This window comes from Equus przewalskii, chromosome 26 (assembly GCF_037783145.1).
Source record: "Equus przewalskii isolate Varuska chromosome 26, EquPr2, whole genome shotgun sequence".
NCBI classification, from domain to species: Eukaryota; Metazoa; Chordata; class Mammalia; order Perissodactyla; family Equidae; genus Equus; species Equus przewalskii.
Genome location: NC_091856.1, coordinates 7,937,092 through 7,952,517, shown reverse-complemented (window position 1 = coordinate 7,952,517; position 15,426 = coordinate 7,937,092). Strand labels below are relative to the sequence as shown.

General features: G+C 38.1%; 1 protein-coding gene across 2 annotated transcripts in view; it reads left to right on the top strand.

Annotated features, from left to right (window-relative positions):
- GRIN3A (glutamate ionotropic receptor NMDA type subunit 3A) overlaps nucleotides 1-15,426 on the top strand; it is a 150,601-nt gene that overhangs the window by 37,167 nt on the left and 98,008 nt on the right. For both annotated transcript variants that reach the window (XR_011533351.1, XM_008522467.2), the window contains exon 2: nucleotides 9,838-10,442. Coding sequence is in view for 1 of the 2 variants with exons in the window: in XM_008522467.2 (XP_008520689.1) it covers nucleotides 9,838-10,442 (605 nt within the window). In the remaining variant the exon portion in view is untranslated. The remainder of the gene's footprint in view (nucleotides 1-9,837; nucleotides 10,443-15,426) is intronic.

Here is a 15,426-nt window from a genome sequence, read left to right as displayed (position 1 = left end):
GAAAGAAAAGACCATATTGGTCATATTCACTACTGTAGTCTCAGTAGTCAGCACCCAATGACTGGCACAAAATGGTCCTCAAAACAGCTATTCAATTGACGTTAAATAAACTGAATGCACTACAAGTCTAGCCCGTATACTTCAGTTCTCTTGGTGTAACGTTCCTAATCTCATCAGCATCTTCATCATTATAAACTACCACTTACTCTTTACTATGTGCTGATGCATCATGTTATTTAATCCTCACAAACCTTGCAAGGCAGGTGGTATCATTTTCATTGCACAGAAATGGAAAATGAAGCTCCATGAGGCTAGGTGATTTTCACAAAATCTGTCACACAAGACTGGTAAATGGCAGCACCACAATTCAAACAAAGATCTGAGATACTCCAAATAGAGCCACCACATTCTCTCCTCTGGACTCTCCTGGGAATGGCAGTGACCTTCTGAACCCTAGACCAAAGTTTTGGACCTTGTTGTTCACTGATAGCCTTTCCTGATGTCAAATGCCCACATTTCGGATGACTACCTGTCCCTGTTTCACTCTTTCCTGAGTTGGGACATTATGCCTGAGCTGACTGCTCTTTTAAGCACCATATGACGATATATCTCTGTAGCCACATCCTTTTGATCAAAGCCCTCCCTCCCCCAAGTATACCAGTGACAGTTTTAAGCCCCAGGGGTTGCACCTGGGTGGGGTATATCTTGTGTGAGTGGGCTGGGAGAACAGGGCTCAGAGAATGAGTGGCAGCCAAAGGCTTTCAAGATTACCAGGGGTCAGGTGAGAGAAACAAAGGTTCATCCAGAACAAAAGGCAGAAGTGGGGTGAAATATAAATGATTGAGTTGAGAATCAATAATTAGCTAGAACTAGAATGGGAAAAAATGCATGATCAAAAGCCCAGTGCAGGAAGCTTGAGTGACTGCCACAAACCGACCTGCTATGCCCTGACTTACCTTTTTGGAAATCGGCCAGGGGTGAAGAAGGATTGAGTTGGTTCAAAGGGTACCATATGCTTGCTTCTGCTCTTTCTTCCTCCTGAAGACAGGCATCTCTATATTCATAGCCTGGCATATAATAGGCTTTTGACACATGTTTTGTTGGAGGAATAAATCAGCCACTTGTTTTTGAAGAGTGTTATGCATGCCAATACTTCCTCCTAAGACTTGGCCAGCTTACCAGTGTCTGCTCTATTCCAGAAGGTGAGACCAGCCTTCCCCATACTGCTGCAGTGAAATAGACTGCACCCAGCATGACTGGCAATATTATGCTGACTGCTCCATACATCCATAGTCCTACCTTGTGTAGCATTCATTGCATTTTATGTTATGTATTGTTTCATATATCACTCAAAAGTCCTGAGGGATATGTCCCAAGGTCTTTGTTAATACTACCATACATAATGGTTGAACATTATTTTAGATTATAGTTTCGACTATGAAATTCAGTAGAATCTAAATGAAAAATTTTAGCGAGCTTTTCCAAACTTTCTTATTCTACCAAACACAAAACTGATGTTATTAATTATTCAACTGGCTTTCTTTGTCAAATTGTTGTTAATAAAGAAACACAAGTCTTATCATTTCACAGGAGTTGCTACACAGAGAGAATGAGTGAAGAAAATGGCTCAGAAGCCGTGTGCACATTGTGCAGCAGGCTAGGCCCCCCTCACTGGCTCCCATGTGCCAGCCACACAGGGCATGTCATTCTAACCCATCATGACAGATCTTAAAAGTGACTTGAAGGGCTGGCCCGGTAGCATATCAGTCAAGTTTGCCCACTCTGCTTTGGTGGTCTGAGGTTCGCAGGTTCAGATTCCGGGCACAGACCTACACACTGCTCATCGAGCCATGCTGCGGCCGTATCCCACATACGAAAAAATAGAGGAAGATTGGCACAGATCTTAGTGCAGTAACAATCTTCCTCAAGCAAAAAGAAGAAGATTGGCAACAGATGTTAGCTCAGGGCCAATCTTCCTCACCAAAAAAAACCACACACACACACACACACACACAAAAGTGACTCGACTCCATGGGCCTTTAGAATTACTTGCAAATAATTAGAATTATAAATATTAAATCCACAAATGTCAAGGCTCTATATCGCATGTTGTTCTTACCAAGTGGAAGGAGTAGTATAGAGTACTGACCAAAAGCACAGGCTTTCAAGTCCTACCAATTTGGGTTTTGGATCCAGGCTCTATTTCATAGTAGCTGTGAAACCTTGAGAAAATTACTCACTCTCTCTGAGCCTCATTTTCCTCATCTGTTAAAGGAGGCTAGTCATTGAACTCACCTCATGAGGCCATTGTGAGCATAAAATAAGACAATACGCATAAGGCGCTAGGGACATCCGTAGGTATTAGCTCTTCGCTTGTATTATTATTATTAGACTACAATTTCTGGGCAGGGACTATGCCTTATGTTTGCCTGAATCCCTAATACGACTGTAAAAACAGTTAATTTATTTAAAAGCCTGGGCTTCTAAAGGAGTAGGCTTTGATTTTCAGAAAAAAAGACTTCTATATAATATAGGTCAAATGCGCTGTGAGAAAATGAGAAACAGCAAACCTGCAGGAGGTTCTCTTTGGCTGGGAGAAATGACTGCAGCCTAGAAAGCCGGTTCTGAGCCCCTTGAACATCTTTAGTAATCTGGCGACCTATGAAAGGAGAGGAATTTCATCTCTCTTAAAAGTAGCAGAAATACTGTGCTCACTTGAGTTTTCTGAGCTTTGGCCTAGAAGGTAAAACGAAATGGGTTTGCTTGCCCAGGAAAGAGCTGAGAGAATTTCATCTTTTCTCCACTCTTGAAGCAAACCTGGCTTCGTTACCTCTTTTCTTCTGTCAAGGGACTATCTCACAGTTCTGTTTTTGAAACTTTGACTGATCCAGAAAACAGCTGAATCTATGCTCTCAGGAAGAACAAAGATTGACGGGGGATCTCCAGCAGTTGGCACCGAAAATTTCTTAGCTTGTGAAGTCTCACTGGAACTAGTTACCAAAGAAAGAAGCATTTTTTTTGAGGGGAGAGGGGAGGTCTTCTGCTGTAAACATATCTCTCAAATGAACAGCCTCTCCCAGGCTGAGATACAGTAGCTGTTTTCCTCCTAAGGAGTTGGGGTAATCGGCATTTGTAAAAGCCATCTATTACAGAGACCATTGTGTGAAAACCAACAAGAGAAAGAAAAAAGAGCAATAGCAAAGAAAAAAATTGTATTGCAATCACTTTAGCAAGCATTTCCAACCTGATAGCTTAACTCTAAGCAAACTGTAACAGCTACCACATCCCGGCCCTCACTCTGTGCCAGGCACTTTCTATGCATTATCACATTCTCATATTTAATTCTCAAAATGAATCTGTAAGGTAAGAGGTAGTATTATCCTCATTTTAGAGATGAGGAATTTACAATTCAGAAATGCCAGTTGACTTGTCGAAGGCCACATGGCTCATAAACGATGGGGTCAGAATTGAAGCACATGTTGTCCCGACTATGAAGCACTGACCGCTATACTCACTGATGCAAGCTCCGTGAGCAGAGGAGTCGAAAGAAAGATTTCTTGGACGCTCAAGCTCTGGTAGTAGTGCTCCTTTATTCAGAGAATGGCATGGGGACAGGACCCCCGGGCAGTGAAGGGCTGCAATGTTTTGAGGGTTAGGGCTAAATTTATAAGGCTTGGGTACGTGACTTATTTTTACTAGATAAAAGAAAGATGACGTAAAAAGTGATTAAAATGGTATGAGTGCAGATGGGGTCTGGTTATTGTGTGGTCGTATAGCTTTAGATATGAATCAGGTCATATAGATCGTCATGTAGGCCAGGATGCCTTGGGCTTCTCTCCCTGGGGCAGCCTTGATCCACATCATTACTGCCTCTCAGAAAAGGAGAGAAACCTCAGCTGGCTTACCTTATCGACAGCAAGGACGGCTTAGGACTGAAGCAAGAACATTGGAGACGCTATAAAGGAGGAAAATGAACAATCAGAGGGAATATAGAAGGAGGCGATGGCTCCAACCATTTACCTGGGACTAGAAAGATAGTACCTAGTCGAAGAAGAATGGATGGTCAAAATGAGACCACAGGTTTAGTTAAATGTGTATATTTTTATAAACCATTATATATGTTTACTTATATATAGTGATCAATTATTTTTATATACATTCCTTATTTTTTTCTAAAGACCTAAATTAGAGAGTGCTTGTACAGTGCACGTACTTATATCCACCTATCCTACTAATCATAATTATTAAACTTTTCCTGGGATATTCTTCCCCCTTTCCCAGTCTCGCCACACCCTATTATATTTATGGTCATTTCCACAATTTATAATGATGTTAAATGTTTGTCCATTTACTGTAATCATGTCTTCTACTTTCAAACATCTGGAGTGGGGTTCAGAAATGCATCCTTTGCTGTTTCTAGTGGGTCCAGCTGACAGCAGAAAAATCTAGGATGGCATGAAAGACTCACTGGGTATTTTCTGACTTTTACGAAGTTACCTGCTTCTTTTCTTTAAGAAAGAAAAAATAGCAATTTCTATCACTTTCAGCACTTAAGTATTAAATATGAAATTAAAAAAAAGATATTGTCTATCTCTCACCCACTATACAGGCAACAGGAAATTTTTTGCAGAGAGCATAGCTCACAGAAGGAGCTTAAAATTATTTTCCTTGATTGAATGAGTACTCAGTCAAGGATTCTATTTCTCGGTTGATTAGCAAGTGTTCTTTATATTTTATGAACATCAACTCTTTGTCTATCAGATTTATTGCAAATATTCTCTTCTTTCTCATGTTCCTTTACCTTTTTGTTTATGGTAGATGTTTAATGCTAGAAATATTGTATATTGTATTATTTAGTTTAATGTTTTTCTCTTTATCATTGTGATTTCTGAGACATTTACCTGTTTGGTCTATCTTTTAAGGATTTGACATTGTACTTTTAATTCTTAAATAGTCTGGAATTTATTTTTTATTTATTTGTTTATTTTTGCTGAGGAAGATTTGCCCTGAGCTAACACCTGTTACCAATCTTCTTCTTTTTGCTTGAGGAAGATTGTCCCTGAGCTAACATCTGTGCCAATCTTCCTCTACTTTGTATTATGGGCTGCTGACAAGTGGTATAGGTCCACTCCTGGGAACCAAACCCAGGCCACCGAAGCAGAGTGCACCACACTCAACCAGAAGGCCATGGGGGTTTATTTTTAATATATGGTGGAATTAGGTACTTAAGTGATATCATTTTTCCAAATAATCTATTTTCTCAACTCCTAATCTCATATGTTTCTTCCAAATTCCTTTATAATTTTCAAAATATAATATATTAATATATAGTAAATCAATGTACTTCCTTAAATACATTAATATCTGTTTTATTTATTTACCTGTTAATCCTTTTTTTAGCACTTCCCTGTTTTAATTATTATTATTTTATAAAAATTGCATTTTCTGATGTGTTCAAATATCTTTTAAGGCAACACCTCTCTGTCATTTTTCTTTTTCCAAATTTTTTTTTACCATTCTTGACTGATTTTTCGTTCTGTGGAATTTTAATATTTTATGAGTTACAAATCCACTATGATCCACGGCAGGTGAAGCAGTCTTCCCTTTCACCACTGACTGATTCTCTGACACTTTCGCAGTTCTCTGACACTAGCAACTGCATTGCCGCTGGGCAACTCCCCTGTCCCCTGTTGAGATTTCGTTCCATGAGTACATTTCAGCATGGCCGTTGCTTACCCACACTTCATGCCCTATGCTTTTGGGAATTTCAGCCTCTAAAATAATGCAGCAGCAGATTTTGATGGTAATAAAACCCTAAAAATCAATGGAGTGGAGTGGCATGTCATATTAGGTAGAAATAAAAATTCAATTCAAAGTATAGGAAAATTACATTTGAAAATCCCTTAATTTATCTATTTAGTTTGGCATATATGGTTTTGTGTAAACAACTGTGTGTAATAATATGCATATATAACAGTACACAGTAGTGTATATATAATATGTCACGTATAATAAAGAGTACACTCACTTAGGGAAGGGAATTAGAATTATCAGTACTATTTAACTTCATATTTTCTCTCCCCCTACCTTCCTCTACTGAGCCTGTTTATTTTAATTTGTATAAATTAAATGCACTTATGAGGCAGTTTCACTCTCTCTGAGTGGTAAAGAGAGGCTTCCTAATTCTTGGGTTGTGCTGCTATTGGATCTCCGATTTAAGGGGTAAATAATGTGGAAATTATGTTAGAAAAAATTTATACCTTCTTTCAGACCATGAGTTTGCTCTTTTGCAAACAGCAAAATATATAAGACGTAGATTTTGAGTCTCAATTTGGTTCAATAGGTCTTGTTTAATTGTTGTCCCAGATTTTGATAAAAGTTTTATTATCAGACTTGAATTTTAGTGTTAAAAGTTTTCGTATCTTTGTGTGTGCATGTGTGTGTACCTTTATCATTATATGCAGAGAAATTGGAGATGCTGCATCCTAGGCTGCTAGATAAATATAGCACTAGATGCTTCTAAACTATCGTTTCATAAATATTTGTTTGAAGAATTGTGTTCCTTAAGTTTGTGAAACGATTAACTTCAACATCTGGAATTTCTTAATAGAATTGTTTGTAGGGGAGAATGTGATTATATGGATTAATCACTATCTATGGGGACAAGGGTCTTCATTTTACTCCCATGTCACTCTCTCTACCAAATATGTTTGTTTCTATGGTGCTAAATGCTCAATTTGATTAGCTAATTTCACTTCCCTATCTAGCAAGAGGAGAACATTTTCATCCTTGCCTCCATTAGAGCTTGTTCCTCACACACCAATTTAGTGAGTCCCTCTGTAGGAAATATATGAATGAGCTTTTGTTCCAACCGGAGGCAAAATATTAGGTCTTGAAGTTCTGCTGGAAATGGTCTTCTTCTCAGTCTTTCAGTGGAGAGATTATAATCAGAGCCCAGGACTTGAGGTGAATAAAAGAAAATTCCGCTTGACAAATACTATGTTTGGTTAACTAAGAATTGTGCTGAAGAGATGGTTGAGATACGGTCCTAGTCCTAAAGAAGCTTCCAGTCTGGTGTGGGAGATAGACAACAATATAGCTCCACTAAGGTGTGAAGAGCTCTGTAATAGAGTGATGAACAAAATGCCACCATGACACAGACATGAGATGATTAATCCTGCTTGGTCAGCAGTCCGAGGAACAGTCAAACAAACAAGAACCCAATTCACCATGGCAGGAAGTCAACAGGGCAAAAATATCGTGGGGAAAAAATCAGCAGCAGCAGCAGAAACAGTAGTAAATACTACATAAACTAGTTTCCGGAAATCTGCATGTAAGAGCTGAGTTTTGAAGGATAAATATGAATACAGGCAAATACATTCCCAGGTAGAGAGATCAGCATATCAGATTTGTGAGGTGTGAAAATGCTTGCTCTGATAAGAGAAAAACAAAATATCCAGTACGACTTGTCTTGGTGAGCATATTTGGAGTGTTGGAGGTGAAATTAAAGACTAGGAATGGCTTCCCAAGCAGTACTGTTTATTTTGAAATTTTTGCTATGGGTGATTCAGAGGTTCTGGTGCAGAAGAAAGATATGGTCATATTTATGTTTTAGAAGGAAAACTGGCAACAGAACAGGGAGCTGAGGCCAAGAAGGCAGTTGGGAATAATTTGTTCCTCCCAGCTATATGTAGAACTCGCCTTCCATTCTGGAAGAGGGTTAAGGCAGAGGAGGAAATAAAAAGGAAGAAAGGAAGGAAGAAAGCTAAAAAAGGAGGACAGAAGAACTCTCTGGAGCAATTTATATTAATCAATAGTTGGAAAGAGGCAGTGAAGCTCCATTCCTCTTACCTCAAGAATCTTGCTTGGCATCTCAAGCCTGGAAAACAGGAACTACTTGCTGGATATTGTCTCCTAGTTTTTTGACATCTTTCTCTCTTTTGCCTCTCACATCTGATCTTGCCAAAAAATTTTAATTTAAAAAAAAACTTTTCTCCTATGGTGATCCAAAAGAAAAATACCTTTTCTCATCGCCCTTCCTACCCTTACCAACACTGGCTTCCAGCTTAAACCTTTAGCACCTAATCAAGATCCTGGAAGCCTTATTTTCCCTCTCCTTGGTGAATGCTGCCCATAGATGATCCTCCAAAAGCTCTGCTTTTATCATTACAAGCCCTACTCAATAGCTTAATTTGGAAGGACAGAAGTCACACTCTCAGAATAAATTTTAAAACTCCATCCTACCTACCGCCATGATTGCTCTCATTTACTGCCTTTTGTCATAGTTTTTCTCCCAAAAATCTCTTTGGAATCCTCACTCCTTATTCTACACATATCAGAATGCTTTCAAAGAATTCAAAGTTCAGCTCAAATTCTATTTCTTGTTACACGTTTTTTGGCGTGCAAGGGGAGGCCACACTTCTTTCCTTTAGCACAAGGACTTGAAACTTTACTGAGAAAGTCCTCCTCATTTCTCTGCTTACGTTATTGACCGGAATGTTTAGCAAGTTCTCAAAAATAGTCCAATAGTCTACTAGTTCCCAATGGGAACATATTTAGTTCAATTCGGCCAATATTTATTGTGCACTTAACATGTGTAAGGCTTTTTGCTAAACACTCTCAGGGTGTCAATATTAAAGGATAAATATATCAAATGTCTGTACTTGGGAAGAACAGTCAATAAATTCATTCATTGGAGGACTATTTCCACTTCACCTATATGATTAATAATTTACGATTTTTCTAATAAGATAATCTTTCTTCATTGAGTTGGTGAGTTCTATAAGTAGATGAAATTGTGATGGAAGTTACATAAATGTGTTTAAATGGCACACATTTCACAGCAAGAATCCAGTGTCAATAGATACAAAATGTAATCAGGCCTTCAATATTGGACTCAACACTTAATTTTAATGTATATATTGTTAATTATTCCATGTATCCTGGTCTGTTCAAGCTGCTACAGCACAGACTGGGTAGCTTGTAAACAACAGAAATTTGTTTCTCACAGTTCTGGAGGCTGGAAGTCCAAGGCTGGGTGCCCGCATGGTTGGGGCGGGCCCTCTTCCAGCTCGCAGACTGCCATCTTCTCACTGTGTCCTCACGTGGAAGAAGGGGCAAGGAAGCTCTATCAAGCCTCTCAGGCATTAATCTCATTCATGAGGGTTCTGCCCTCAGCACCTAATCACTTCCCAAAGACCCCACCTCCTCGTGCCATCACGGTGAGCATTAGGATTTCAACATATGAATTTTGGGGGAACACAAACATTCAGACCATAGCACCACAAATATTAGATGAAATGCCTTCCTCAGGGGCTGGAAGTTTAGGAAACTATTATGCATGCACTTTCCACACCAGCCTTATACAAGTACCTGCACTGTTTTAAGATTTCTCTGCTATTAGTTTTAAAGGAAAGCAAAAATAATTTCTTTCAATTATTTTACCTGAGGAGAAAATTTAATAAAGGAGTTAATAACAGTGATAGTTATAAGCGGGATGTATAAAGGGGACTGTCTGTAAGGAAGTATCCTGATAAAATCTTAACCCGATAAAAATTTAAGACCAAATGTATGGTTATGTCACGCCTAGATTTACATCAAGAACCATCTGTCCTCTGGTACTCTTAGCAAAAATTATAGGGAAATCAGTTGTAGGGAATCAATAATTCTATTAGACAGGAAACATGGCTTTCCAAATTATGAGAGTTTTATCCCAGAAGCATTTGAATATCACAGGGAAAAATAAAGGATTAAGCCTCATAAGAAAGCAAAAGTACCCTATGTTATAATCTTTGGCCAATGCTTTCTAATTCTTCTTTTTCATATCTTTAAATACAGAATCCCCTTCACCTACAACTGAGTTTAGAAAATTCATTAAGTTCTGATGCTGATGTCACTGTCTCAATCCTGACCATGAACAACTGGTACAATTTTAGCTTGTTGCTGTGCCAGGAAGACTGGAACATCACTGACTTTCTCCTCCTTACCCAGAATAATTCCAAGTTCCACCTCGGGTCTATCATCAACATCACCACCGACCTCTCCTCCACTGAGGACCTCTTGAGCTTCCTGCAGGTCCAGCTTGAGAGCATTAAGAACAGTACCCCCACAGTTGTGATGTTTGGCTGCGACATGGAAAGTATCCGGCGGATTTTCGAAATTACCACCCAGTTTGGGCTAACGCCCCCTGAGCTTCCCTGGGTGCTGGGGGATTCCCAGAATGTTGAGGAACTAAGGACAGAAGGTCTGCCCTTAGGGCTCATTGCTCATGGAAAAACAACACAGTCTGTCTTTGAATACTATGTACAAGATGCCATGGAACTGGTCGCAAGAGCTGTAGCTACAGCCACCATGATCCAGCCAGAACTTGCTCTCATTCCCAGCACAATGAACTGCATGGATGTGGAAGCTGCAAATCTCACTTCAGGACAATATTTATCAAGGTAGGATGTAAAGCCTGGGTTGCATCACCATTGATAGGGTTGTGACAAGATGTAAAATTTCCCTCTCTATCCCCTTTGCAGAAATGTTGACTCTGAGTAGCTTTAAACGCTAATAATATTTCTGAAAGGTTTTCTGGTTACACAAGGCTAGTATTTCTTGACCTGTCATTTGGAATTTGATCTATACACTTGTAAGCACAAGTGTATAATCCTGCTTTTAAACCCTGGCTTAGTCCTGTCCTAGCTGTGTGTTCTTAGCAAGTTACTTAAAACTTCTGAGCTTCAGTGTTCTAATTAGTAAACTAGGATAATATTGAATATCTTAATATATTATAATAAAGATACCATGAAATTATATATGAAAAGTACGTAACACTGTATTCAGCGCATAGTAGATACACAATAGAAGTTTCTATCCCTGCCCACTCTTTCCCATATCAACAGACTTGGACAAATCTCTCTAAATCCACACAGAGAAAAAATTTAGTCAAGCAGGAAATAGACTTTTCTTTCTCCTCCCAGGCCTTAATGCCTAAGGCAGTGTAGAGTGGTGGTCAAAGGCATAGACCTGGAGCCAGGCTTTCTGAGCTTGAATTTTATCTCTGTCACTTACTACTTGTGTGACTTGGTCAAGTTACCTAACTTCTCTGAGCCTTAGTTTCCTATTTCCTATATCCATTTATGCAAAATAGATGCAACAGTAGATCCTACTATCCATGGAGTTGTTGTGAAGATAGGTAGATAGACAGATAGAACTAAGAGTTCCACAAGAGTATTATATATATATAATATATATATATATATATATTATATATTTATTTTCTTTTTTTAATTAGGTACCTTTCTCTCCAGTTCCCCAGTCTGGTTCAGAAGCTAGAATGGAAAAAGCTCATTTAAATGAAAAAATAGCCCACCATGTAAAAATGGTTTTCACAATCTCTGGAAATATCCTTAAAAGATATTTTATGTATTTATTTTATATACTTTATAGGGAGGGGGCTAGATTTTTTTCTGAAAAGGGCCACCTACAGTCAGAGTGGCCAAATCAGAGAATTATTGTTGTTTCAGAGGTGAAGGCTTGGCTAAAGGCCTGTCCCATTTTTAGGTAGTCCTTTTGGAGCAGAGACATCTGACAAGACAACCTCATCATGTCTTGCCTTTTAGAAAGACATGAATATTGATGAATGCTCAGAAGGTCCTAAGCATTTTACATCCAATTTTACACACACAGATCGAGCATCTACTGTGTGGAAGACAGCATGCCGAATGCCATACATTTGGCCAATTAGAAGCACAGCCTACACATTCCCTAAAGAATGTTGTTAATAAAATAAAATAATTCAAAATTCATTTATTAGGAATCTATTAATGAAAAAATTGGATGTCCTATCATCATTTGAACTTTCCATTTCTCACATTTTGTATTTGAATTTCCTCAAGATTAAAGTCTATGCATATTTTATTTTACAACCGCTATCCAGATTCAATCTACAGTCTTTGAACTAACACATAATTGAGGCTCAGGATTTTATCTGGGAGAAGAAACATTCTCTTTCATCACAAAAATATAAGCAAAGCCTTTATTTATATTCATTATTTTGGAAGGACAATCATAAACATCAGACAGGAAAACCACTTTTGAAAACGACATTAAATTATTTAGCATCTTTCTGTCTCATGCACAATGGAGAGCACAAGAAAAACGATTCTGTTTGGATCTTAAACATGTTTAGAAGCTACAGGGAGAAATATTTGTTGAGTTGGCTTGTATATACCTTAAGGGTTCATTTTATCAAAATCAAACTGGTCTTTGTCTCCTCAAAATTTAGTTTATATTAAAGTTATGTGCATCCATCAACAAGTATCCCATGGCACTTTGTACATAAAATTATATGATAGTACTTAGCCCATTCCATCATCTTTATTTGTCTATGTGTCTGACTTCTAAGCTAAAATATAAATTCTATTAAATGGAGACACTGTTATCTAGCCTAGTTTAATGCCTAGCATATAACAGCCACTTAATAGACATTTATTTAAATTGACACAGAAAGAAGGAATGGAAATTTTATATTATATTTACATCCTACACCATCTGTTGCTACAGAAGAAAAATGAGTGGCTGACAGATAAATTAAATTTTATCTAAATTAAAAACATAGGGGTTTTCTACTTACCTAGATACCATCTGGTTTTCTTCTTTTCCTTTTTTTCTTTTCTTTTTTTTTTTTTTTTGATAGAATGTTAGGTTAGTGGATAACCTTTGCCCTTGTGACTATTTCCACATGTTTATTCCAAAAACTCTGAAAGTTATAAAAGAAAAATGTGAGGTTTGGACCCGGGCACCAATTCACAATGTATAAGGGTCAGTGGATGTGTTTGAGAATGAACTCAAAGAATTTCAGGAAATATGCCTAGGACTTCATAAACTCCCTGAGGAATACAGTAAAAGAGAAAGTTTCAAAGTGTTCAGGAAAGGGTCAAGGGAAGTGGGCAAATCCCTGGAAGGAGTCTTTATAATGAATAGCTGAAAAACTGCCATAAGCCATAAAACATCTGTGGATTTCTCATCATCCTTATTTATTTTGTTGAATACAGTCTTTTAGAAAGTGCGTTATTCTCAGTCCATAAGTCACATCTGCATACAGTAATTTTCTTAATCGTTTCTAAATTTTGTGAAGCTGACCCCACTTCCTCACTGCAAAATGAAAGTCATGAGGATAATGAGCCATGAATAGCGAGTGTCAGAGTTTTGCAAGCTTTCATTTCTCACACAGTCATTTTCGGTTTGGGCTGACAGAATTGTTAACATTTTTAAATGTTAACGAAATCACCAAAAACATAGCTTTTTCAGCATAAGCTTTTAGACTAGAAAAATAATTTCTTATGGCAGACTACACAGACGTAATTACAGGCATAATGGATTTTATTCTTTCTAGGTCCCCACATGCCAAATCAAATGTCCATCATAGCTAAAAGTAGCCAAAACCATTTGGGGGCCAAGTTCATAGCGTGATCTTTAACAATTTATTTGCAAGTTGCTTTATTAAATGTTAATTATTTGAAGCAATGATATCTGATACATTATTTGGTAATAACTCCGTAAATACGTATGTATGGGGGCTTTTGTGCAGCCAATGATTACTTATTGAACTAAGGTGAGATAGATAAAGTGAAAACTTGTATCTTGCATTTTGTAGCTGACAGCCTAGTGCACAAGGTTGAGAAGTAAGTAAATGCTTATAAAACAAATGAATATATGATTCTTAAAAATAGAGATATGTTCAGATACATAGCAGAGAAAATAATTAACTCTTCTCAGAGACTTGGTGATGAAAGAGAAACACTGGAATTGGATCTTGACAAATGAATAGGAATTTTCTGAGTTGGATCAAATTCACAGGCACAGGAAACGGTATTTGCAAGTTCACCAAGACCTGAAAGAGAAATTTTGTACAATTGAAGCATACATTGCATATGAAGTGGATTTGACATATTCTGGAAAAGCTGTTAATTTGCTAGCATGCAGCACAGTGCTTTTATACCAAGCTAAGGAATTTGTATTTTATATGCATACTGAATGTCACTTGAATGGCAGAACATTAGCCATGACATATTTGTAAAATCATAATCCTGTAACAAATTAACCAAATTAAGTAATATAGTGTAGAAGTCTTAAAAGTAATTTTTAAAACCATTAGAATATAAAGATTGTTTTTATTTCTCAAAATTGGTTTTAGCCTTGCCCACATTTACTCCCTTATTGCATTCTAAGCACTGGACTCTGGTGAAAGCGAATAAGAGTTTGAGGATTTACCTGCTGTTCCTAGGGTTAGAATTTGCCCATGCTTCTCTGAAAGCTAATCATTGATTCTTCCTGGAGGAAGAGATCCCTGGCTTACTCACCGGCTGGTCAAAGGCAGTTATCCTTTCTTTAAGAATTCCAGGAGTTTAGACTCTGATAAACACCTTGTTCCCCTTGGCCTAAGAAGTCCTTGACCCTTTGGCTAGTTAATCATAGTCCTGATAGTTATTCTAGCTTCTAAGCAGGCTATGGAATCTTGCCTTCTTCTTTAAACAGCTTCTGCAGTTCAGTTCTGTATCAAGTAGGCAGTGATTAATTTGTTTATTCATTCACAAACATTTGTTGAAGCTTACTAGGCTTCACCAGGTCCTTGGTCCTTGGCTAATGCTGGAGACAAAAAGAATAGAGGACAAGGCATCGGCCCAGTGGCACAGTGGTTGAGTTCGCACATTCTTCTTCAGCAGCCCAGGGTTCACTGGTTCGGATCTTGGGTGCAGACCTAGCACCACTTGTTAAGCCATGCTGTGGCAGGCATTCCACATATGAAGTAGAGGAAGATGGGCACGGATGTTAGCTCAGGGCCAGTCTTCCTCAGCAAAAAGAGGAGGATTGGTGGCAGATGTTAGCTCAGGGCTAATATTCCTCAAAAAGAAAAGAAATAGAAGACAAGGGCCCTGCTCTCTGGAAGCTTACAACTTCCTTCTTCTGTTCTCTCACCAAGAGAGGGTATGCTCCTCTAATTATCCATATTTTTTATGCATTTTGTTTGACCTAACTGTTTGGTTATCATTCTTCATTGAGATAACACCCACGCTAGTAATGATTATCCTCTGGCATTAGCTGGCATTGTTAGGCAGCCCCCTCAGTTGTCTTTGAAGAACGGCCCACCATGCTAGAGATTCTTTCTCCTCCAAGCTATGTTCATCTTTACGCTTACGTGGTCAAGCAATATCAAGATTCTCTGGTCTTTCATTAATAGTAAATATTGCTTTATTTATTGATTCTGCACATATTATTTAGAACCTACTATGTGCCGAGTATTGTGAGGTACTAGGAAGCTTCAGGAAAAAAGACTAAAACAAATATCCATTCAAAAATCCCAAGGTATAAATTGATGACGGTCCCCATTTCATTCCTGGATATTAGAAGAGTTTCAGAAGAACTTGAGGCTGCATGATA